Source organism: Nerophis ophidion, linkage group LG20, assembly GCF_033978795.1.
Source record: "Nerophis ophidion isolate RoL-2023_Sa linkage group LG20, RoL_Noph_v1.0, whole genome shotgun sequence".
Classification (NCBI taxonomy): Eukaryota; Metazoa; Chordata; class Actinopteri; order Syngnathiformes; family Syngnathidae; genus Nerophis; species Nerophis ophidion.
The window spans coordinates 15,705,431-15,732,681 of NC_084630.1; the positions used below are offsets into that span (position 1 = coordinate 15,705,431).

Consider the following 27,251-nt stretch of genomic DNA (forward strand, 5'->3'; position numbering starts at 1 on the left):
TTAACTTTTACCTTGGGGAGTAGACTGTTGTTGCGGTTTCCTATGGGCTGTTCTCCGTCTTGGTACTAGAGGAACTAGGAAATCCTTGTTTATGTTGCACACAGACGTATTTGACTGATGGACTGAAGAGGTCAGAGTTGACCAGAAGAAATATGTACCGTATTTTTTGGACTATAGGTCGCAGTTTTTTTTCATAGTTTGGCCGGGGGTGCGACTTATACTCAGGAGCGACTTATGTGTGAAATTATCAACACATTACCGTAAAATATCAAATAATATCATTTAGCTCATTCACGTAAGAGACTAGACGGATACGATTTCATGGGATTTAGCGATTAGGAGTGACAGATTGTTTGGTAAACGTATAGCATGTTCTATATGTTATAGTTATTTGAATGACTCTTACCATAATATGTTACGTTAACATACCAGGCACCTTCTCAGTTGGTTTATTATGCGTCATATAACGTACACTTATTCAGCCTGTTGTTCACTATTCTTTATTTATTTTAAATTGCCTTTTAAATGTCTATTCTTGGTGTTGGATTTTATCAAATAAATTTCCCCCAAAAATGGGATTTATACTCCAGTGTGACTTATATATGTTTTTTTCCTTTATTATGCATTTTCGGCAGGTGCGACTTATACTCCGGAGCGACTTATATCCCGAAAAATACGGTATGTCTGTGTACCAAAAGTAATGAGTGACCGTCCAGTTTGTTCAGTACAGACTCGACGCAACACATTCATAAATGTTGTTTCTTGTGTAAATGAAGCAGGAAGAGCAACATATTTTAGCTTTTTTTTATGTATTCTTAAATATTTTTAATGCACTCCAGCTACAGAAAAAATTATAATACATTTATTTTCAAAGCGCCTTTCAGGAAACTCAAGGTCGCTTTACAACAATATAAAATACAATAAAATCAAAGCCTATAAATAAACACCACAATAGTATTAAAAAAAATGTACTTTGACTGTTCGACGCTTCTAATCCTGTTGTACATGTCACAATGACAATAAACATCCATCCATCTAACGTGCTGCAATATATTGCAACTGAAATTATGTCCACTATTTAAAGCATAATAAAAAAACAGAGAGGCAGCTCCTTTCTTAAATTACTTATAAGTTGAGGTACCACTGTACATGTAAATGACAAATCTACTGGACAAATAAACACCTAACATATTTTTTTACCTTCATTGAAGATGGCGGAGAATTCAGTAATGTTTCTCACCTTGAATATCGTGCTGATTGTAAAGAAGGAATAATGATCCGCCGGCAAACAAGACTAAGTTGTCAGGCGTAATATTTGGACATACGAGACAGCATACAGAAACCGGGTCCAAATTTTTGTTAAAAAACAAATGCTATGAAAGTAGGGCAGGCTGTAATTACACCATATTGCCAAAAGTATTTGGCCACCCATCCAAATGATCAAAACCACTTGGCCCAGCCACAGGTGTATGGAGACTGTTTCTACAAACATTTGTGAAAGAATGGGCCGCTCTCAGGTGCTCAGTGATTTCCAGCGTGTAACTGTCATAGGATGCCACCTGTGCAACAAATCCAGTCGTGAAATGTCCTCGCTTCTAAATATTCAAAAGTCAACTGTCAAATTTATTATAAGAAAATGGAAGAGTTTGGGAACAACAGCAATTCAGCCACAAAGTGGTAGGCCACGTAAACTGACAGAGGGGTCAGCGGATGCTGTGGATGTTAGAATAATTATGTGTAAGTTATCACACAACTCTTATGCTTAAAGGCTGTTGCTATAGTTAGTATCAATTGTGCTGAAGTTGTACTTTTCTATCCGTGCAAAGGGACAGCTTGCAATCCAAGATTGCGAATCATCTCGTATCAGTGTTTGTGTCCAGAACATCGAGTACCGTGACGCAGACGAAGCAGAGACAGGGCGATATCACGAGTATTAGCACATTTCCATTTCTGAATAATGACATATTGTGTCCAACTGGGGCTACTGAAATGACCCCCTTCCTTCAGAAGCAGGATCAGTGATGTACTGTAAATAAATAGAGGAGCACGAGGGACTGGACCTTAGAGCGTGGTGGGAGATTGTAACTGATTTTGCAGTCCCAAATGTCTCCCCTCATTGAGCCAAATTGAACTCTGTCTCTGCATGATTCCTTGCTTCTTGTCTGTTTAATAGATGTCATCAGTGTTTGAAGCTGACAGAAGCGCAAAGTGCAAAGAGTTCTGCACAGTCAGTTGCTACAGAGCTCCAAACTTAATGTGACTTTCCAATGAGCCCACGTACAGTATGCAGAGAGCTTCATGAAATAGGTTTCCATGGCCGAGCAGCTGCATCTAAGCCATTCCTCACCGAGTCCGATGCAAAGCGTCGGATGCAGTGATGTAAAGCCAGTCGCCACTGGACTCTAGAGCAGTGGAAACATGTTCTCTGGAGGGATGAATCACGGTTTTCCATTTGGCAATGTGACGGCCGAGTCTGGGTTTGGAGGTTGCCAGGAGAACACTACATTTCGGACTGCATTGTGCCGAGTGTGAAATTTGGTGGAGGAGGAATTATGGTGTGGGGTTGTTTTTCAGGAGTCGGGCTTGGCCACTTAGTTACAGTGAAAAGAACTTTGAATGCTCCAGGACAGCAAAACATTTTGGACAATTCCATGCTCCCAACCTTGTGGGAACACTTTGGACCAGGCCCCTTCCTCTTCCAACATGACTGTGCACCAGTGCACAAGGCAAGGTCCATAAAGGCATGGATGACAAGAGTCTGATGTGGATGAACTTGACTGGCCTGCACAGAGTCCTGACCTGAACCCGATAGAACACCTTTGAGATGAATTAGAACGGAGACCGAGAGCCAGGCCTTCTTGTCAAACATCAGTGTGCGACCTCACCAATGCGCTTTTGGAAAAATGGTCGAAAATTCCTATAAATACACTCCACAACCTTGTGGACAGCCTTCCCAGAAGAGTTGAAGCTATAATAGCTGCAAAAGGTGGACCGACATCATGTTGAACCCTATAGGTTAGGAATGGGATGGCACTTCCAAGTTCATATGTGAGTCAAGGCAGGCGGCCAAATACTTTTGGCAATATACTGTATAACGATTTTAATATTATAATCCACTTACAGTGTACTCTCCCTTTGAGTTCATGAGTCTGGTCTTTAGGACATCGAGTGGTTGACAAAGGAACGTAGCACAGCCTCCCTGCAGAAAAAAAAATGAAATGGATGTCTTGCTCTCTCTGCTGCCCGTTCAAGGGCAAAGTGATACTTACAGCAATGAAGCTGGAGAGAAAATGTGTGAACATGTTATCTCCCAGCATCCCTGCTCCCAGCACAAGCTGCTTAGCCTGGTCATAACACGCCAACTGGAGGGGAAAATACAGCATGATGGATGACTTGTGCAAAAAGAATCTGTGGTCGGATTGATATCAGCTTAATCTATACCAGAATTACATATTCCTGTCTAAAGTAGTTACCGCATTTTTCGAACTACAAGCCGCTACTTTTTGCCTACGCTTTGACACCCTGCGACTTATAAAATGGTGCAGCCAATTTATACATTATGTTTTGTATTCAACACCGACAGACACTGAAAAGGTGTGTTATTGGTAAAAAATCTGGGTATTATCTTCGACCCAACTCTCTCCTTTGAGTCACACATTAAAAGCGTTACTAAAACGGCCTTCTTTCATCTCCGTAATATCGCTAAAATTCGCTCCATTTTGTCCACTAAAGACGCCGAGATCATTATCCATGCGTTTGTTACATCTCGTCTCGATTACTCTAACGTATTATTTTCGGGTCTCCCCATGTCTAGCATTAAAAGATTACAGTTGGTACAAACTGCGGCTGCTAGACTTTTGACAAGAACAAGAAAGTTTGATAATATTACGCCTGCACTGGCTCACCTGCACTGGCTTCCTGTGCACTTAAGATGTGACTTTAAGGTTTTACTAAATACGTATAAAATACTACACGGTCTAGCTCCAGCCTATCTTGCCGATTGTATTGTACCATATGTCCCGGCAAGAAATCTGCGTTCAAAAGACTCCGGCTTATTAGTGATTCCTAGAGCCCAAAAAAAGTCTGCGGGCTATAGAGCGTTTTCCGTTCGGGCTCCAGTACTCTGGAATGCCCTCCCGGTAACAGTTCGAGATGCTACCTCAGTAGAAGCATTTAAGTCTCACCTTAAAACTCATCTGTATACTCTAGCCTTTAAATAGAGCTCCTTTTTAGACCAGTTGATCTGCCGCTTCTTTTCTTTCTCCTATGTCCCCCCCTCCCTTGTGGAGGGGGTCCGGTCCGATGACCATGGATGAAGTACTGGCTGTCCAGAGTCGAGACCCAGGATGGACTGCTCCTCGGGACCCAGGATGGACCGCTCGCCTGTATCGGCTGGGGACATCTCTACGCTGCTGATCCGCCTCCGCTTGAGATGGTCTCCTGTGGACGGGACTCTCGCTGCTGTCTTGGATCCGCTTGAACTGAACTCTCGCGGCTGTGTTGGAGCCACTATGGATTGAACTTTCACAGTATCATGTTAAACCTGCTCGACATCCATTGCTTTCGGTCCCCTAGAAGGGGGGGGGTTGCCCACATCTGAGGTCCTCTCCAAGGTTTCTCATAGTCAACATTGTCACTGGCGTCCCACCGGATGTGAGTTTGCCTTGCCCTTTTGTGGGTTCTTCCGAGGATGTTTTAGTCGTAATGATTTGTGCAGTCCTTTGAGACATTTGTGATTTGGGGCTATATAAATAAACATTGATTGATTGACTGATTGATTATTGTTCATGCTATGGGGCCATATTTTGGACGAGTTGACTCACTGCAGGTGCTGCACGGTTGAAACTGTACTTCCTGTTCTACACCTTGAACCAGAAGTATATCCCGTGTCGTCAACTATTCGTCTCTAACAATTCTACTCGAAAGTATTCTGCATTTATTAGTCCAGGCAACATTTGTAAGTTTTACAATATAAGTAAAACAATTCATACTTACTAAACCGTCCAATGTGTTATGTCTGTTGGAGTGTTTTCATACAGATTTCAACGTGCTATAGTCATGTAATCAACCTAGCGTCTTTAGCATTAGCGAATATGCTAACTTAAAAGTGTATGTGTACAAGAAGGGCATGAGCAAACCTTTTTTCCTGAGGAAGCTTAGGTCCTTTAAAGGGGAACATTATCACCAGACCTATGTAAGCGTCAATATATACCTTGATGGTGCAGAAAAAAAGACCATATATTTTTTAAACCGATTTTCGAACTTTAAATGGGTGAATTTTGCCGAATTAAACGCCTTTCTGTTTATCGCTCCGGAGGGGATGACGACAGAATGTGACGTCGCCGAGGTAATACAGCCGCCATTTTCATTTTCAACCCATTGTAAACATTGGGTCTCAGCTCTGTTATTTTCCGTTTTTTCGACTATTTTTGGGAACCTTGGAGACATCATGCCTCGTCGGTGTGTTGTCGGAGGGTGTAACCACACTAACAGGGACGTATTCAAGTTGCACAGAGGATGCGAAAGTGTCTGCCGCCAGACCCCCATTGAATGTACCAAAGTGGCTCCACATTTTACCGGCGATGACAGACATGGCACAGAGATGTATGGATAACCTGCAGATGCATTTGCAACGATAAATTCAACGAAATCACAAAGGGGAGTTTTGTTGATGTTGACTTATGTGCTAATCAGACATATTTGGTCGCGGCGTGACTGCGAGCTAATCGATGCTAACATGCTACGCTAATCGACGCTAACATGCTATTTACCGGCGGTGCTAAAGCAGACATGGCACAGAGATGTATGGATAACCTGCGGATGCATTTGTAACGATAAAGTCACAGAAATCACAAAGGTGAGTTTTGTTGATGTTGACTGCTAGCTAATCGATGCTAACATGCTACGCTAATCGATGCTAACATGCTATTTACCTGCGGTGCTAAAGCAGACATGGCACAGAGATGTATGGATAACCTGCAGATGCATTTGCAACTATATTACGTTTCCTTCCACCCACATTTAATGCAAAAAAAACACTTACCAATCGACGGATTTAAGTTGCTCCAGTGTCACGAGATGCGAAAGTCCTGATCGTTTGGTCCGCACATTTTACCGGCGATGCTAACGCAGCTATTCGGCCATGCTATGGCTATGAATAGCGTCAATAGCTATTCACTCAATAGTTTCAGTTTCTTCTTCAATACTTTCATACTCCAACCATCCGTTTCAATACATGCGTAATCTGTTGAATCGCTTAAGCTGAAATCAGAGTCTAAATCCGAACTAATGTCGCTATATCTTGCTGTGGTATTCGCCATTGTTTGTTTACATTGGCAGCACTGTATGACGTCACAGGGAAATGGATAGTCGCATCGCAAATAGCGAAAATCAAGCACTTTAAAGCTTTTTTAGGGATATTCGGAGACCGGTAAAATTTTGAAAAAAAATTTAAAAAACACAACATGCCACTGGGAACTGATTTTTATTGTTTTTAACCCTTTTGAAATTGTGATAATGTTCCCCTTTAATGTGTGGAGCAAGCTGTTGGGGATATTTCAGTCTGTTGTTGCCAGTGCCCTGTACTTTGCAGCGGTTTGTTGGGGGAGCAGCACCAGCAAAAGGGACTTAAACCGGATTGACGAACTGATCCAGAAAGCCGGCCAAACTATTGGTACGCAGTTTGAGACATTTTTGTCAGTAAGGGACAGGAGGATACTAGACAAACTGCTCGCCATCATGGACAATCCTGCCCAACCACTCCACCAGACAATTGAGGGACAGCGGAGCTCATACTCCAACAGGCTCCTTCAGCTTCGCTCCGACAGTGTTCGAATCAAGATCTCCTTCATTCCGCACTCCATGCAGCTGTATAATCATACTTCATACAGCAATAGATAAAATCGGTCTATTACCTGACACCTTCTATATTACCTACCTCTCTTTGTTTATAAATGTATATTTTCTGCTGGATCTACTTTCTATTTTATACTGCCTTTTTTTTGATGCAGCTGTTACATTTATTATAATATTGAACATGGTAATTGGGATTTGTTATATATTGTATATATTATATATACATATAATAACATAATGTAGCTATATAGATAGATGGTACATTATTGATTCATTCAGGAGAGTTCCTTCAGGAAAATTAAAATTCCAGCAGCAGTGTTCAGAGTTGATATCAATTTAAAAAGCAAAAAATAAATAATGGCGGTAAAAATGGAAACACAATAGAAAAATATTACAATTAGAACAAAAAGCAACAATAAGAATACAAATATAACAGTAGAATAATAATATAACAAGAGAAACTAGGCAGTAGTGACCATGTAATGAAAAAGTATTGCACTGTTATTGTTTTGCATCCCCTGTCATCCTAGTACCCCCATATATTATATTATATATGCAGTATATATTGTGTACTGCATATATAATATGTAAATATTACATATGCTATATTTTATATTGCTACAATGGTACATTTTAGTCTACTTAAAACCTGCATTATCCTTTCCATCCTTTGAAAGTGAGCTACTGTGTGGAACAATTTCCCCTGTTGCTATTTTCCTGTAGCAGTTCAATGTCTTCCTTGAGTGCTATTCCCCACACCTGCTTTGTTTTCGCAATAAAGACTATGCAAGTTGTTACTATCCTTCCTTTTGGGGACATTGTTGATTGTTATGTCATGTACGGATGCACTTTGTGGACACCGTCTGCTCCACACGCTGTAAGTCTTTGTTGTCGTCCAGCATTCTATTTTTGTTTACTTTGCAGCCAGTTTAGTTTTAGTTTCATTTTGCATAGCCATCCCGAAGCTTCAATGGCTTTTCTTAGCGGCACTCGCCTTTTGTTTATTTTTGGTTCAAGCGTTATATACCTTTCCTTCACACGGTCTCCCGCTGTCGTCTGCATATTGTGATCATGACAAACCATGTTGACATCTACAAAGCAATTATCTACCTGCTGCCACCGACTGATGTGGAAGAGTATTACATGGTTACGCTGCCAAGCTTTTGACAGTGCAGACACTCAACAACGGCACATTTCCATCCATCCATCTTCTTCCGCTTATCCGAGGTCGGGTCGCGGGGGCAACAGCCTAAGCTGGGAAACCCAGACTTCCCTTTCCCCAGCCACTTCGTCTAGCTCATCCCAGGGGATCCCGAGGCGTTCCCAAGCCAGCCGGGAGACATAGTCTTCCCAACGTGTCCTGGGTCTTCCCCGTGGCCTCCTACCGATTGGACGTGCCCTAAACACCTCCCTAGGGAGGCGTTCGGGTGGCATCCTGACCAGATGCCCGAACCACCTCATCTGGCTCCTCTCGATGTGGAGGAGCAGCGGCTTTACTTTGAGCTCCTCCCGGATGGCAGAGCTTCTCACCCTATCTCTAAGGGAGAGCCCCGCCACCCGGCGGAGGAAACTTATTTCGGCCGCTTGTACCCGTGATCTTATCCTTTCGGTCATGACCCAAAGCTCATGACCATAGGTGAGGGTGGGAACGTAGATCGACCGGTAAATTGAGAGCTTTGCCTTCCGGCTCAGCTCCTTCTTCACCACAACGGATCGGTACAACGTCCGCATTACTGAAGACGCCGCACCGATCTGCCTGTCGATCTCACGATCCACTCTTCCCTCACTCGTGAACAAGACTCCTAGGTACTTGAACTCCTCCACTTGGGGCAGGGTCTCCTCCCCAACCCGGAGATGGCACTCCACCCTTTTCCGGGCGAGAACCATGGACTCGGACTTGGAGGTGCTGATTCTCATTCCGGTCGCTTCACACTCGGCTGCAAACCGATCCAGTGAGAGCTGAAGATCCCGGTCAGATGAAGCCATCAGGACCACATCATCTGCAAAAAGCAGAGACCTAATCCTGCGGTCACCAAACCGGAACCCCTCAACGCCTTGACTGCGCCTAGAAATTCTGTCCATAAAAGTTATGAACAGAATCGGTGACAAAGGACAGTAAGTCGAACACATTTCCAGTGAGGATTGAACGCCACATTTGCGGATTTTAATTACTGGTATGCAAAAAATGTTTTTAACACAATTAGGTGAAATAAAAATCTCCCACGGCACACCAGACTGTATCTCACGTCACACTAGTGTGCCGCGGCACAGTGGTTGCAAAACACTGGTTTATGGTAACCTTCCTTAGATAATTTTTTACATGGGTAAGTGCGGCGTGTATTTCTTAAATCTCCGGCTCTTAGCTTTGTATGGACTCATTGATCGTTTACAAACGGAGTTCGGAGTGACGCCAGAAAGACCGCGCCCCACACAGGAAGTGAAATCAGAAAAAAAGCACCATTGCCAGTTTCATAACAACGGGAGCTAACCGCTGGAAAGTTTGTTTCTCATTCTTCTTAATGTACAGACGCCTGTGGAAATCACACATCAATCAATCAATGTTCATTTATATAGCTCTAAATCACTAGTGTCTCAAAGGGCTGCACAAACCACAACACAAACCACTACGACAACCTCGGTAGGCCCACATAAGGGCAAGGAAAACTCACACCCAGTGGAACGTCGGTGACAATGATGACTATGAGAAGCTTGGAGAGGACCACATATGTGGGCAAACCCCCCCCCTCTAGGGGGCCGAAAGCAATGGATTTCGAGCGAGTGTTTTGATACATGAATACCTTAAGCGAGGGAAACGCGCAATTGCAGCTTTTTCGGACGGCAAGTGAACTTTTGAATGTCCCGGTCAGCTGCGATTCTACTTACCGAAAAACTTTGTCCATTTATTGAAGGAGAGACAACGAGAATGCGTGCTCCCGTGGATGTGATAAAACAAAGGTAATGTGTGCTTTGTATTACCTGGCCGACGAAGGAAGACTACGGAAAACATCAAATGCATTTGGACTGGCCAAGCAGACTCTATTAGTTATTGTCCGCCATGTATGTCGCAGACTCAACGTCTAAGTCCAGAGTATTTTAAGTCACCAAAGACGAATGGACAATGAAGGTGAAGGCTAAAGAGGGAGGAGTGTCCTGACCAGATATCTAGATCCCTAGATTGACTGATGTAAAATGTTCATCACCTTGTTTACTTTCACGTGTCTAATAAAGATCTGATTATTTTATGATGTCTCAGGTGTGATTCACTACATACAATAGGGCCCCACAGCACACTGGATTCCGGTTCATTGAAATACTGTAACACTGGATATTGTTCAGATATGTTACATTTAAGAACTTGCACACAAATCAACACTGGGGGTGACTCTGACGTGTGCAGTTTCTGCAAATGCGTATTAAGTCGAGTTGCGCCGGCGGATAGAGGAGTGGAGGGGGTCTTAAATGACCATTGGGTGTGTGTGTGGACACGGATAAGGTTAGGTGGGATTTACCCTGGGTAACCGCAGCCGGCTAAGTGTAGAAGGGGCCTTAGGGTGAATCTCAGGCATGGTGTCAGAGGTCAATTATTTTTATACACACCCACTAATTGATTGACCAATTAGTGATCACGGATAAAGCTGTAATCTAGGATTGTGTGCATCCTATAACAGGGCGACAAGACTTTTGTCCTTGCAAAAACTGATGCAGTGGGCTTTATTTACCAAGTTCTGAACGCTAAATGCTTTTCAGAAGTTCCGTTTGGCACCAAAACATTATTTCAAAAGCTTTTGAGATTCAAATGAGCAATTTCTTGTAAAAATAAAAATTAAAATTAAAATAATTGGACATATTATAGGGGCGCGTAAGGTCAACTTGCACTCAGGCAACAAGACTTTTGTCAGAAACTGTACAAGATCGTTCATATACGGTATACAGTATATCTTTGGCTTATGGGTCAGTGCAGTTAAAATATGTAAAAATATTTATGTATTCCAAAATTTGGTGGTTGCGGCTTAGATATGTAGAATTTTACGCTCTACAGCCCGGAAAGTACGGTATTATGGTTAATAAAAATTTTAACAGTCAACTTTTTGTGACAGTATTTATTGCATATTATTCTTTTCAATGTACAAATTACCAGAACCAACTTAAGGATGTTTTGTTTTTGTTTGTTTTTTTTAAGTATTCTGTGCATGAAAAAAGTCAACCCAATGTTTGGCTACTAAGGTGGACAGCATAGATAAAATGGTTAAGATTAAAATTAAGGAAATTATATTTAATGAACACTATAAAATGTTTTTAATGATGAACAATGTGTTCAAAATAACGCACATTCATGTAAAAAACATAAGATTGTGAAATCCTTTAATCACAATAAATCCAATAACCAAAAAAATTCAATGTTGAAATTTACTGAACAAATAATTAAATGTTCATTTGCATTACATAAAGTAATGACACATGCATATATTTAATTCCAATTTTAGGTAATTAACGACACGTTAAGGTAACGGTAATTGTTTAAAGGTTTATTAATACTTAATAACAGAGATAATTGATTTGCAGCCAAAAAGTTACAGCAAAAGAAGTATTTTCCAAAACAACAAAATACTATGCAACTTCTGACGTACAATTTGGTGGACACATACAGTCATCACATTTTCCTAAAAAAAAAAAAAAAAACAATACTCGGAAATGTTAAGAATTATATTTATCCTTGGTTATTGTTTGATGTAGAATAGAAGTAAAGGACATATATTCCACTTGTGCTCTGCACTTCTGCAAGTCTGTCAACCATCTTGACTTTTAGTGTGTGTTTTATTTGCACCGACAACAGCTGACTAGTGGGTGGTAGTTCATGGCAAGACATGGACAGTATATCTACAGAAGCATGTGACATCCTACTTTAGACAGTCAGCCCCACGCATGTTGCAGAAAACTTTGAATAGCTGTCCACTGTAGTGACCACACTCCTTAAAAAGGTAAATAAACGCCATGTTGCGTAGACACAGGATCAATGCTCTTTATCATCTATGATTTCCCAGTGGTAAGTGAGGTTCATTCATTATTAATTTTTGAATGGAACCATTTGACCAACTACTTAATTAATTCCAAATATTGATTTAGCAATAATACAGTAATGCGACTTCCATTTAAATCAGGTGCATTATTACACATAGAATAGGTTTTACTATCCCTAATAAATTCTTATTCCATGATATACAGAAAACGTTTACTTTTGTTTTCCTAGTGTGAATCAGTTCAACTGAAAAGCTCCCGTTTTACTCTTACTATTGTTTACTCAGACATGCCGAAGTAGTTTTAGGGTTCAGTCTTAGGTGTCACTCCCTTCCTGCCTCCCCCCCACCAGCTGGCCTGCCATCTGCCCATCACTTGTACACTGCAGCATTAGTGCAATTTCATTGACTTTGTGGACTAGTTCCGGTCATTCCTTTTTTCTTTTTATTGAGAAAGAGTTATTAATTACTTGCAAGCCGAGCGATCGCATACATAAATGACACATTCTAATTGCACACATGAGTGTATACCATATTTCCTTGAATAGCCGCCGGGGCGCTAATTAATTTAAAGCCTCTTCTCACCCCTGCGCTTATTCAAGGCATGCGATAAAAGTAAGCAGACGCTAATAATTTTAAAACCTCTTCTCACCTCTGCGCTTACCAATGGCAAACAGTAAAAAAATTGAGAGTGATAAAAAAAAAAAAAAAATTATAAAAAATTCTTTAGCGGCCGCGGCACGGTGGTTGGGGACCACTGCTCTACAACATGCCATCGCAACCGCCTTTACACAACGCTATTTGCGTGCCGGCCGGACGCATGCATTTCGCTGCTTCTCATACGAGATTGCAATGCATACTTGGGTCAACAGCCATACTTTTTACACTGATGGTTGTGATATAAACAACTTAAACACTCTTACTAATATGTGCCACACTCTGTGAACCCACACCAATTACATTTCTGGAGAACATCGGCTCTGTAACACATTATAAACGCAACATAAGAATTACCCATATTATACGCGCTCCCCCAACCCCGCCCACCTCAACTGACGCACGGAAGGGGGGAGGGGGGTTTAGTGCTAGCGGGGTTAATGTTAAAGTTTAAAGTTAAAGTACCAATGATTGTCACACACATACTAGATGTGGCGAAATTATTCTCTGCATTCGACCCATCACCCTTTCGCCACATCTAGTATGTGTGTGACAATGCTGAGGGTAATTCTTATGTTGCATTTATGTGTTACAGAGCCGATGTTCTCCCGAAATGTGTTTGGTGTGGGTTCACAGAGTGTGGCACATATTAGTAAGAGTGTTAAAGTGGTTTTATATCACAACCATCAGTGTGATCTGTATGGCTGTGAAACAAGACCCCTGGTTTACACATAGTACAAGCAACAAAAAAAAACTCCTCCGCCATTTCGAAAATGACGACAGGGGAAGCGTCACTCGTGACGTCACAAATTTGACCCGGCGGTAAAAGTAAGCATGCGCTAATAAATTTGGGGAGCGAGTGTGACCCGGCAGTAAAACAGGGCAGGCGCATATTACATGCCCGGCGGCTATTCAAGGAAATACGGTAGTTCCGGAGAGCGAGTGAGTTTGGGTTTCACATTTGAATTATTTTTAGTCTATTTGATATATGTAATAAAAGGGTGTTAGAGGAACGATCGCATTGCACTCATTCTATGTTTCGGGTAAGTAGGCTAAGTGTTGTAATTGTGCCACTTCCCATCAAAGTAGGCTAAATGTAGGGTTCTCGGCAACTCCTGCCAGCTAAAACGTGTCGTGCTGTAGGAGTGGACTATAAGTGAAGTAACTGACCTGTCCCACAGTGACCAGGGCTCCTCTGCTGGAAGCCATGGTGGCCCCTGAGAACAGCCTCCTCACACCCTCTGTAAACAGTGCACAGGTTAAAAGGTCAAATACGACAATGCACAGTCCCTCCAGGATTTTTCTGTGATTGCCGCGGCCTAAAATGTCTGAATTTGCGGCAAAGGTGTGATGTTTTGAGGCATATTTTTTAATAACAATGAATCAACTTTGACATTTTTTAACGGCGTGGCGCAGTGGGAGAGTGGCCGTGTGCAACCCGTGGGTCACTGGTTCAAATCCCACCTAGAACCAACCTCGTCACGTCCGTTGTGTCCTGAGCAAGACACTTCACCCTTGCTCCTGATGGGTGCTGGTTGGCGCCTTGCATGGCAGCACCCTCCATCAGTGTGTGAATGTGTGTGTGAATGGGTAAATGTGGAAGTAGTGTCAAAGCGCTTTGAGTACCTTGAAGGTAGAAAAGCGCTATACAAGTACAACCCATTTATTTATTTATAATTTGTTATCAAAGATCTGCACCTGGGGATAGGTTGATTGGCAACACTAAAATTGGCCCTAGTGTGTGAATGTGAGTGTGAATGTTGTCTGTCTATCTGTGTTGGCCCTGCGATGAGGTGGCGACTTGTCCAGGGTGTACGCCGACTTCCACCCGATTCTAGCTGAGATAGGTACCAGCGCCCCCCGCGTCGCCAAAGGGAATTAGCGGTAGGAAATGGATGGATGTATGGATGTAAGTGTTCATTGTAACTTCAACCTCAAAAAGCACAAGATTGCAACAAAAAACCGAAAACAAACACAGTATTGAGGTTTTATTTGCTTTATACCACACAGAGTCAAAAGTAAACACTAGATGGCGGTAAAAGCGCATACTCTCAGCTCCTCGTCAAATTAATGTAATTTAATGTTTTAATTAATTATTATACCTACTAACAGTAACAATTATTACAATTACAAAAAGAACACCACCTCTTCTTATTCTTCATTGTTTGCTCTGTCGTCTACAAGTTGCAGACCCCGCACTTAACGAGCAATTGTGAACTGTTGAGAGCGATCAATAGCGCTAATTGTTGTTAGTAAATGAAAGATGGTGAGAGAATATCATCACACTTTAACATCTCGGTCATGTAAATGCTGCCTCTTTACTAAGTCAGCATAGCAAATGAAAATCTGTCCTTTTTTGGTCGAACCATTAACTGTCTTGTTTTACGCAAAAAAAAATAAATAATATATATAAATACATGTAATCGAGGAAGTTAATGCTTATAAGCAATTTCACCCTAAAATAAATAAATGAGCAACACGGTATTGATGTTTCACTTGTTTTATACCACACAGATTTAAAAGTAGACACAAGATGGCAGTTAAAGCACATACTCAAAGCTCATCGTCAAATTAATGTACAAACCCTGTTTCCATATGAGTTGGGAAATTGTGTTAGATGTAAATAGAAACGGAACACAATGACTTGCAAATCATTTTCAACCCATATTCAGTTGAATATGCTACAAAGACAACATATTTGATGTTTGAACTGATAAACTTTTTTTTTTGCAAATAATCATCCATCCATCCTTTTTCTACCGCATATTCCCTTTTGGGGTTGCGGGGGGCGCTGGCGCCTATCTCAGCTACAATCGGGCGGAAGGCGGGTTACACCCTGGACAAGTCGCCACCTCATCGCAGGGCCAACACAGTTAGACAACATTCACACTCACATTCATTAACTTTAGAATTTGATGCCAGCAACACGTGACAAAAGTTGGGAAAGGTGGCAATAAACACTGATAAAGTTGAGGAATGCTCATCAAACACTTATTTGGAACATCCCACAGGTGTGCAGGCTAATTGGGAACAGGTGGGTGCCATGATTGGCTATAAAAACAGCTTCTCAAAAAATGCTCAATCTTTCATAAGAAAGGATGGGGCGAGGTACACGCCTTTGTCCACAACTACGTGAGCAAATAGTCAAACAGTTTAAGAACAACGTTTTTGAAAGTGCAATTGCAAGAAATTTAGGGATTTCAACATCTACGGTCCATAATATCATCAAAAGGTACAGAGAATCTGGAGAAATCACTCCATGGCCGGAAACCAACATTGAATGACCGTGACCTTCGATCCCTCAGACGGCACTGTATCAAAAACCGACATCAATCTCTAAATGATATCACTACATGGGCTCAGGAACACTTAAAAAAACACTGTCACTAAATACAGTGGGTCGTTACATCTGTGCAAGTTAAAGCTCTACTATGCAAAGCAAAAGCCATTTATCAACAACATCCAGAAATGCCGCCGGCTTCTCTGGGCCCGAGATCATCTAAGATGGACTGATGCAAAGTGGAAAAGTTTTCTGTGGTCTGACGAATCCACATTTCAAATTGTTTTTGGAAATATTCGACATCATGTCATCCGGACGAAAGGGGAAACGAACCATCCGGACTGTTATCGACGCAAAGTTCAAAAGCCAGCATCTGTGATGGTATGGGTGTGCATTAGTGCCCAAGGCATGGGTAACTTACACATCTGTGAAGGCACCATTAATGCTGAAAGGTAAATACAGGTTTTGGAACAACATATGCTGCCATTTAAGCGCCATCTTTTTCATAGACGCCCCTGCTTATTTCAGCAAGACAATGCCAAGCCACATTCAGCACGTGTTACAACAGCGTGGCTTTGTAAAAAAGAGTGCGGGTACTTCCCTGGCCCGCCTGCAGTCCAGATCTGTGTGGCGCATTATGAAGCGTAAAATACGACAACGGAGACTCCGGACTGTTGAACAACTGAAGCTCTACATAAAACAAGAATGGGAAAGAATTCCACTTTCAAAGCTTCAACAATTAGTTTCCTCAGTTCCCAAACGTTTATTGAGTTTTGTTAAAAGAAAAGGTTAAGTAACACAGTGGTGAACATGCCCTTTCCCAACTACTTTGGCACGTGTTGCAGCCATGAAATTCTAAGTTAATTATTAAAGTTTTTATTTTTTTGGTTGGACCCTTAATTGTCTTGTTTGACGCGAAAAATAATAATAAATATATAGATACATGTAATCTAGGAAGTTAATGTTGATAAGCAATTAAATGAGCAATAAAGAGTTAATATGTTTTTTACAAAATTCTGTTCCGGCTTTGTTTATAAAAGAAACCAAATGCTCAGAGACAAATTTAAATCAGTGAAAATTACGCTGATTAGTCAAAATGTGCAGGTGAATTGAGGGCATTGGACAAAATTGCCAAGGGGATTTGTTAAATTTGCATTAATTTGTGCAACTGTGGCATCGCAAACTCCTGAAGGGACTGAATATTTTATTTCTAGTAACAATTTAATGTTGTTAATCTTACCTTCTCTGAAGACCCTAAAGAGCCCATCGATGGCATGTTTGTAGCTGAAACAAATCACATTGACGTCTGCATATTGACGATATGACAGTAATTGTAGTTGATTTTTTTATTTTTCCTTTAAACACTCACTTTCTCCTTTGCTCTGCCGGGAGTTTCACGTCATTTTGCATCCTTGAGGGGGAAAACAAGCCATTTAAAGATCCAACTCAATCACATAAATGAGAGATCTACCCCCAAAATCTGGGATGTTACCTGACATTCACCATGTCTGCTGGCGTGCCAACAAAGCCACCAGTGCAACCTGTTGAAGGAGAACTCTTGTTAGAACATCGCAGGTATGAGTGGCAGAGTATGTACGTCTTCTAACCTCCAAAAGCTCCTAGCAGGACCTTTTGGTAGAAGGGCATGGGTCCCTGGCTTGTGTTGCCCATCATGTCCCTTACAGTCTCATAGATGGCAAATCTGGTCAGAGAGTAGGACATCTGAGATAGGGAGAGAGAGGAGCACTTTGACATATACAGTAAAAAGTGAAGTGAAGTGAATTATATTTATATAGCGCTTTTCTCAAGTGACTCAAAGCGCTTTACATAGTGAAACCCAATGTCTAAGTTACATTTAAACCAGTGTGGGTGGCACTGGGAGCAGGTGGGTAAAGTGTCTTGCCCAAGGACACAACGGCAGGGACTAGGATGGCGGAAGCGGGAATTGAACCTGCAACCCTCAAGTTGCTGGCATGGCCACTCTACCTCCCGAGCTATGCCGCCCAAGTAAGTACATTTTATTTATAAAGCGCTTTTCACAGATAAAAATCACGAAGCGCTGTACAAAACAGAGGTGAAATAAAACAATTCAATTAAAACAACATGGGCAACATCATAAAAAGGATACAAAGGTGATTAAAAATGATAGTTAAAAGGTGCCTTAACTAAAAGCTTTACTAAAAAAAGTTTTCAAATGTTTCTTAAAAGCTTCAACACAATCAAGATCCCGGAGGGACTGGTGCCAATTGTTCCAGAGTCTGGGAGCTATAGCCTGAAATGCCAGGTCTACCCGGATTTGAAAACAAGTTTTTAGGATCTTTAGAAGACCCTCGCCTGAAGACCGGAGGCTGCGCCCTGAAGAGTAGGGGCATAGCAAGTCAGTCAGGCCCCACCAAGCAACGCATGAAATGTCAGGACTAACATCTTAAACTCAATGCGGAATTGAACTGGAAGCCAATGAAGACTGGATCAAACGGGGGTGAAATGGGCTGTTCTGGGTTACACCGGCCAAAAGTCTGGCAGTTGCATTTTGTACCGTCTGAAGTCTCTTTAGCATTGACTTGTTGAAGAGAGTGAAGAGAGAATTGCAATAGTCAATGCGAGAATGATCATTTTGAGATCCCATTTTGACAACAAATTTCTCACTTAAGAAATATTTCTAAGATGATAAAAACTGTTTTTGGTCAGTTGACGGCAGTGACCCTCCAAAGACATGGAGTGATCGAACACAACCTCAAGGTTTCTGAGGCTGCTTTTAAAGGCCTACTGAAGCCCACTAGTACCGACCACGCAGTCTTGTAGTTTATATATCAATGATGAAATATTAACATTGCAACACATGCCAATACGGCCTTTTTAGTTTACTAAATTGCAATTTAAAATTTCCCGCGAGTTTCTTGTTGAAAACATTGCGGAATGATGACGCGTACGCGTGACGTCACGTGTTGGAGGGGACATATTAGCGCAGCACCAAACACGGCTAAATGTCGTCTCTGTTCATGGCGTAATTACACAGTATTTTGGACATCTGTGTTGCTGAATCTTTTGCAATTTGCTCATTTAATAATGGAGAATATAAAGAACAATGCTGTTGGTGGAAAGCAGTGGATTGCAGCTGTCTTTAGCACCGAGACACAGCCGGTGTTCCTTTGTTAGTTGTGAAGCTTTAACACAGAGCGGTCAAGCGAACATGTTTTCTCTACGTCAACCAGCATGTCTTTGGATGGGAAAATTGTGATATTAAGTCTTACCGGAGAAATCAGTGGATTATGGGATTTCCTCCTGCAGTAGCTGTCAAAAAATGCAGCTGTGAGCTTGGCTCCTCGGCTTCTCTGTGAGACACTGCGTGTTCACCGCAGCCATCCGACCTCGAGGTGTCCTTACAATCTTACTAAAACACGATTAAAACAATAAGCAGATAAGGGATCTTCCAGAATTATCCTAGTAAATGTGTCTAATTACATCTGAAACGCTCACACTGCCGCTGCCTGGAACCGTCGCTTTTTTTTTTTCTTCTAGTCCTTCACTATCAATATCCTCGCTCAAATTAATGGGGAAATTGTTGCTTTCTCGGTCCGAATTGTTCTTACTGCTGGTGGCTCCCATTATAAACAAAGTGAATATGTGTGGAGCCCTTGCAACTCGTGACATCACGCGCACATACTTCCGGTAAAGGCAGAGCTTTTCTATTAGCGACCAAAAGTAGCAAACTTTATCGTCGATGTTCTCTACTAAATCCTTTCAGAAAAAATATGGCAATATTGCGAAATGATCAAGTATGACACATAGAATGGACCTGCTATTCCCGTTTGAATAAGAAAATCTCATTTCAGTATTCCTTTAACAGATGCACCCAGACCACAGAGGGAGTTCTTGACCAGGGGGATCTTTTTATCGGAAGCAATTTTCAGAGTTTCCGTTGTGTTTGAATTTATCTGGAGGAAATGTGAGTACAAGCAATTTTTTAATACAGTACACGCACTCCAAGAAATCAGATAAAAAGACAAATTCTGAATCATTGAAGGAGCATAACAGTTGAATATCATCTGCATAGAAATGATAAACATTTTTACAACTACTGATCAACCTCCCAAGTGGCATCAGATACAACAAAAATAAAACTGGGCCGCACCATATGACAAGTTGGCCCAAAAAGCAAAGATTCATTATTGTAAACACAAACTAAATGTCTACTCTTTATTCATTTATACCACTTATCCTCAATAGGGTCATCGGGAAACTGGACATTACTCCTAGAGTGGTCACCAACCAATCGCAGTACATCCGGAAAGTATTTACAGCGTTTCAATTTTTCCAAATTGTGTTACATTAGAGCCTTATTCCAAAACGGAATACATCCATTTTCGTCCTCAATATTCTACAGAAATAGAGACAATGTGACACGTTTAAAAAAAAAATAAATACAAATGCAATAACAATTAAAACACAAAAAAATCCCATGCACAAAAGGTATATATAGCATCTGTGTGATATTTTGTTGATGTCTCAAATATTTTTGAATATGATGCCACAAACTTGGCACACCTATCTTTGGGCAGTTTCGCCCATTTCTCTTTGCAGCACTTCTTATGCTCCATCAGATTGGATGGGAGGTGTTGGTTTTCATCCAAATTGTACATTGCTGGAGTCATCTTAGTCTAGTCAGGGAGGTGACCAAGAACCCAATGGTCACTCTGTCAGAGGTACAGCATTCCTCCTTAGAAAGAGGAAAACCAGCACAGCCATCTCAGTAGCAATCCACAAATCAAGACCGTATGGTAGTGGGCCCAGACACCACTCATCTTCAAGCCAATACCATCCATACAGTGAAGTATGGTAGTGGCAGCATCATGCTACGGGGGTGTTTTTCAGCAGCAGGACCCTGGGAGACGAGTCAGGGTAGAGGGAAATATGAATGCATTAATGTACAGAGACATCCTGGAGGAAAACCAACACTTCTCATCCAAACTGAAGGAGCTTGAGGGGTGCTGCAAAGAGAAATGGGCAAAACTGCCCAAATATAGGTGTGCCAGGCTTGTGGCAAAATATTCAAAAAGACTTGAGGCTGTAATTGCTGCCGAAGGTGCATCAACAAAGTATATTGAGCACAGACTGTAAATACTTATATACACATGATTTTAGTTTTATTTGTAATACATTTATATAAAAAAAATGTCTGTAGAATTTTGAGGACACAAATTAATGTATTTTGTTTTGGAATAAGGCTGTAACATAACAAAATGTGGAAAAATGTAATTGTGCAAATACTTTCCTTGTTGCTGCCGCTGTCTTGTTGACATACAACCACATCAAAAGTAGCATGCCATGTTACATCAAACCCATCAGTAACAGCGTTGTAACGTATGTTATAGAATTTTTTCAGATTACTCGTACAAGTAACAGAGCTATTATGTAACACTGTTTTTCCTAACACTGTGAACGTGATTTTTATATGTATTGCAGATATACCTGAGGACAGTGCTCCCTTCTGCCTCTTTATTCAGGGACGTCGTGGGACAGAAGTAGTCTCTAAACACGAGTACATTCCACAATAACACCAGAAGAAGATGCTATATGTGTTGCTTCTTGTTTTCAATTAAAAAAAAAGGTCAAAACAAGTCTAAACACTTGAAAAAAATCTCAACAAAGAACCTTGTACAAAAAGCAACAATTGAAAAATATGGCAAATTGATAAAAAAATATATATATGTTAATTCGAATGAATAAAACCCCCTTTTTTAATGTATATACACCATTTGTGAGACTTTTTTAAAGAAAATCATATCAACATAGCAAAGTATGCAAATTACTGACAAGTGAAGCAAAGAAATGGAAATTTGCACAATTTTACACGATTGTTATATCTTATCTTTATTGTTGTTTTTATTGCTGAGAAAGGACAGAATTACATTGTAGATCCTATATTCACGGATTGCAGTCATTTTGTAATAAATGTTATTATTGAGATGCTTTGTAGGGGGTTTTAAGGTAACGTTAAATATGCTTGTCCTTTATATAATACCGTATTTTCCAGACCATAGGCCGCACCGGATTAAAAGGCGCACTGCCGATGAATGGTCTATTTTTGATCTTTTTTCATATATAGGGTGCATTAAAGGGGTCATATTATTTTTTTTAATTCTAAATTGAAAACACTTCCTTATGGTCTGCATAACATGTAATGATGGTTCTTTGGTCAAAATGTTACATAGATTATGTTGTACAGATCATCTTCAAGCCGCTTTCTGACAGTCGCTTCTGGATGCGCTTTTTTGTGGGCGGTCTTATTTACGTGGGTCAGCTTTGGTAGCGTCTTCTCCCCGTCACCTTTGTTGTAGCGGTACAGCGTGCAAGGACGGGAGTGGAAGACGTGTCAAAAGATAGAGCTAACTGTTTTAATGACATTCAGACTTAACTTAAATCAATAACGGAGCAGCATCTTCTCGTCCGGACACAACAACACCGGAGATGTGTCCCGTGAAAAAACGTTTGACCGGAACTCTCTAATAACTAAATTTCCTTGGGTGAATAATGTAAACTCACTACACCGATATGATTTAACGCTTTCATGGCGAGTTTACTGACAGATATAAGTAAGAACTTTACACTATTTTAAATTACAAAACGGCAACAGCGGAGGATGAATGTCCCATAACAAGAAGATAGAGAAAAAGAAGAAGCTTATCGACTACGGTGTCTATACGGACTACAAAGGCGGACGCACGCAATTTTTCAGGATTTATGCTGATCACAAATACAGATCAGCAGGTAAAATAAGGTAAGATAAGTTGATTTTGCAAAACGGCAGATATGCCCTACCTTTTACACACACACAATAATAATACTCGAATGTTGAAGCACATCAAGTGGTGTGGCTTTATTTTGATAAGATTTTTTAGCGCCGTGTGTAATGTTCTATATTTTCAATGAAACATAAAATGTTGGTGTTTACTTGAGTCATAATGCCATCATATTGCAGTCTGCACGTATCTCTTATGTTTGACTGCCATCTACTGGTCACACATATCATTACACCAACTACACAATAAAATTGCTTCGAGGTCGGCAAGCAAAACCAGGATTATTCCGTACATTAGGTGCACCGGGTTATAAGGCGCGCTGTTGAGTTTTGAGAAGAAAAAAAAGGATTTTATGTGTGCTTTATAGTCCCTAAAATACGGTACTTACTTTATATTATATTTGACTAATTTGTTGTGAAATGGGGCTTCACGGTGGAAGAGGGGTTAGTGCGTCTGCCTCACAATACGAAGGTCCTGCAGTCCTGCGTTCAATCCCAGGCTCGGGATCTTTCTGTGTGGAATATGCATGTTCTCCCTGTGAATGCCTGGATTCCCTCCGGGTACTCCGGCTTCCTCCCACCTCCAAAGACATGCACCTGGGGATAGGTTGATTGGCAACACTAAATTGGCCCTAGTGTATGAATGTGAGAGAATGTTGTCTGTCTATCTGTGCTGGCCCTGCGATGAGGTGGCGACTTGTCCAGGGTGTACTCCGCCTTCCGCCGGATTGTAGCTGAGATAAGCGTCAGCGCCCCCAAAAAAGGGAATAAGCGGTAGAAAATGGATGGATGGATGCTGTGAAATGTAGTTCATTTAAACTAAACCAATTTACATTACATAAGTTTGACAAAAAAACTAATTAAAAATTGCTCAAAATGAACACCAAAAATTAAATCATAAAAAACAAAACAATTAGATGAGAAATAATTGAATAATACAAGTATACACTCATAATTGTACTGATAATTGTTTAAGTTAGAGGTAACAGTGAGAAATGTGCAAGCATTATCATAAGTAAAAGTTAAAGGTGTGGTGAAATTTGGCCTCTGCATTTGACCCATCCCCTTGTTCACCCCTGGGAAGTGAGGGGAGCAGTGGGCAGCAGCGTTGCCGCGCCCGGGAATCATTTATGGTGATTTAACCCCTAATTCCAACCCTTGATGCTGAGTGCCAAGCAGGGAGGTAATGGGTCCCATTTTTATAGTCTTTGGTATGACTTGGCTGGGAATTGAACTTACAACCTACCGATCTCAGGGCAGACACTCTAACCACTAGGCCACTGAGTAGGTAAGTGCTTAAATGGGCCGACGGTTGTACCAGACTACATTAGATGTACGAGTGGTACTAATGAAGTGGCTGTTAAGTGGACGACCATTAAATAAATGCACTGTGCTGACGGTCAAAATGACACCTAGGATGTGTGCACGACAAAAAGGTAACACACCTGTCTACAAAGGGAAGCAGAGAGGCCATTGTAAAGCGCAAGGATGCCATTATTCTTCACCACATGAACAGCCATGCCAAACATCCTCTTCTTCACCTCCTGCTGTGTTTGTAGGTGCACCTACAAGAAAAAACATACAGAGGGATGGAGTTGAGTTGAAACTTTACAGCCATTTAGCAAAGCATTTAATATTCTTAAATCAATTGATTAGACCAGTGGTTTTCAACCTTTTTTTCAGTGATGTGCCCTCTGTGAACATTTTTTTAATTCAAGTACCCCCTAATCAGACCAAAGCATTGAAAAAAAGAGATAAAGAAGTAAAATACAGCACTATGTCATCAGTTTCTGATTTATTAAATTGTACAACAGTGCAAAATATTGCTCATTTGTAGTGGTCTTTCTTGAACTATTTGGAAAAAAAGATGCAAAAATAATTATAAACAAAGATTTCTACACAGAATTAATCATCAACTTAAAGTGCCCTCTTTGGGGATTGTAATAAAGATCCATCTGGATTCATGAACTTAATTCCAAACATTTCTTCACAAAAAAAGAAATCTTTAACATCAACATTTATTGAACATGTCCACAAAAAATGTAGCTCTCGACACTGAATATTGCATTGTTGCATTTATTTTCCCAGTTTATGAACTTACATTCATATTTTGTTGAAGTATTATTCAATAAATATATTTATAAAGGATTTTTAAATTGTTGCTATTTTTAGAATATTTTTTAAAAATGTCACGTACCTCTTGGCATACCTTTAAGTACCCCCAGGGGTACGCGTACCCCCCTTTTGAGAACCACTGGCTTAGACGACCATAAATGTAACCAAATCGCCATCCTTGAAACCAAATAAATTGATCAAAATAAATTTACTCAGGCAGTTTTGACAGTTTCAGAAGATGATGTAGAAATGTGATGTTTGTTAACGAATTAAGTCTTCCGAATGGCTCTTTAAAGTGAGTGATGAAGATTCATTCACTGTTCTGTGTTTGGGAACATTTTTTATCTGCGCGTGCAGATACAGTGTCACCCGACTGGCAATTGGACTAGAAAACGAGAGTCAAAGGAACCATAGGAGCATTTGGATCCATTGGTTTTATCACATTTTATTTTTTAAACAAGTATCAGGTGATATCGCCTTGCATTTAAAATATCCGATACAAGCCATCCTGCTGTGCGTTTACTTGTGCAAAGCTTTACAGCCAGTTAACATCTATACCAGGGATGTCAAACCTACGGCCAGAGGGCCGGTTCAGGCCCGTGAATAGGTTTTATCCGGCCCGCAGGATGAGTTTGCTAAGTGTAAAAATTAACCTGAAATTTTTGAATGGAAGAAACTGCTGTTCTAAATGTGTCCACTGGATGTCGCAATAGCAATCATTTGTATCTTTGTAGATGATGCTACATATGTGAAAAAAATAAACCACATGATGTTAGTACATCAGTCCAGGAAAAAAGATCAAACTACATAAATAACATACTGTAATTTTGATAGATTGAAAATGAACACTAATGAGTTGACTGATGAACATTATCACAATTTATTATATATTGTAACAACAGATAAAGATAGAATACTATTAACAGCAACATGTATCCTGAAGGAATCAATAAAGTATTATCTATCCATGAAAGTGTAAAAAAACAACATTATGATTTGTACATTCTCAGAATGTGCTTGTTCTATTTCTAAACGAAGAAAACAATCCAAAGTTTATTTTTAAGTTATCGTGCCGTGATTTTAACAGTTCGGCCCACTTGGGAGTAGATTTTTCGCCATGTGGCCCCCGATCTAAAGTGAGTTTGCCAACCGTGATCTATACATTCTCCAATAAGCACGCAAAATTGGTCTTGTGTGTGTATCGAACCAATATCAATATTGGATCAGGACACTACCAGCATTAGCGGAAATTCTTGTAACATTCAACGTTTCTTTATTTTCCTTAAAACTTTTTCTTTTTCCACAACCAATAAAAAAACAATGACCACGGACCAGACTTTGTACACCCTTGTGCAAGCATGAAATTGTGTTGTTGTTTTTTAATGTTATCTGATCGGGTTGTCTGCATAGACAGACACACACTGGTGGTGACATTAGTCCCAGATAGGTGTTTGCTTATTTGAAATAGACAATGCAGAAGATGCACATTTCCATCTGTAGTCCTTGAAAAAAAGACAGGATAAATGGGTTGTACTTGTATAGCGCTTTTCTACCTTCAAGGTACTCAAAGCGCTTTGACACTACTTCCACATTTACCCATTCACACACACATTCACACACTGATGGAGGGAGCTGCCATACAAGGCCCTAACCAGCACCCATCAGGAGCAAGGGTGAAGTGTCTTGCTCAGGACACAACGGACGTGACGAGGTTGGCACTAGGGGGGATTTGAACCAGGGACCCTCGGGTTGCGCACGGCCACTCTCCCACTGCGCCACGCCGATGTAAGAAAAATGTGAAAAACATACGAAAAAGTGCAACAAAAAACAGGTTTAAAATCCAGTCTAGGTGTGTCAGGTTAACAAAGGCTGAATTGTTTTGTTTTTTTTCAGGGGGAAAAAAAGCCTTTGAGCAAAAGAGGAAACATGTTTAAAACATGACTTTGCACTTTGTGTGTTTTGCTCATCCAAATACAATGTTGATGACTCCATTTGAATTGTGCATGCCTTTCAATACAACAGCGTGAATAAATATTAACAGTGTGTGATCTGCAAGGCAAGCAGTCAACTTCAGTTCATTACTGTTGGTGTCATCAGGACAACATGCAGAATACAGAAAACGGTGAAAGTGTTTCCTGTTACTGTCGATTCTTTCTGGAAGTACTTGTGTTTATTGAGTTATACTTTTCTAAAACAAGTAGATGCATAGCATGCTTATGTTGATTTGAACACAGTTTGTTTTGGTCTCTTTAAAAGCACCCCTTTGCTGAAAGTCCACTGTTTTATGATTGGTTTCCAGAAGTTACTCTGTTCTGGAAAGTTGTTTAATGACCTACAAATAACCTACTATGGGTCAAAAAGGACAAAAGCATTTAAGTACAAACCCCCATTTCCATATGAGTTGGGAAATTGTGTTAGATGTAAATATAAGACATGTTAATGAGTCTTGAGAGTGAGAGGCTTTTTAGCACTCATCATTGATGAACACAGGAGCAGGCTGACACTTGAGTATCTTGACGTGCTCGTCTTT

General features: G+C 40.7%; 1 protein-coding gene across 1 annotated transcript in view; it reads right to left on the reverse strand.

Moving 5' to 3' along the window:
- The window catches only part of slc25a10b (solute carrier family 25 member 10b), a 43,511-nt gene that overhangs the window by 3,983 nt on the left and 12,277 nt on the right, over window positions 1-27,251 (reverse strand). Inside the window, exons 2-9 of the mRNA XM_061880575.1 lie at window positions 24,052-24,171; window positions 17,415-17,529; window positions 17,300-17,348; window positions 17,177-17,218; window positions 17,048-17,091; window positions 13,698-13,768; window positions 3,270-3,362; window positions 3,122-3,199 (exon numbers count right to left, since the gene is read on the reverse strand). Coding sequence (XP_061736559.1) covers window positions 3,122-3,199; window positions 3,270-3,362; window positions 13,698-13,768; window positions 17,048-17,091; window positions 17,177-17,218; window positions 17,300-17,348; window positions 17,415-17,529; window positions 24,052-24,171 — 612 coding nt within the window. The remainder of the gene's footprint in view (window positions 1-3,121; window positions 3,200-3,269; window positions 3,363-13,697; window positions 13,769-17,047; window positions 17,092-17,176; window positions 17,219-17,299; window positions 17,349-17,414; window positions 17,530-24,051; window positions 24,172-27,251) is intronic.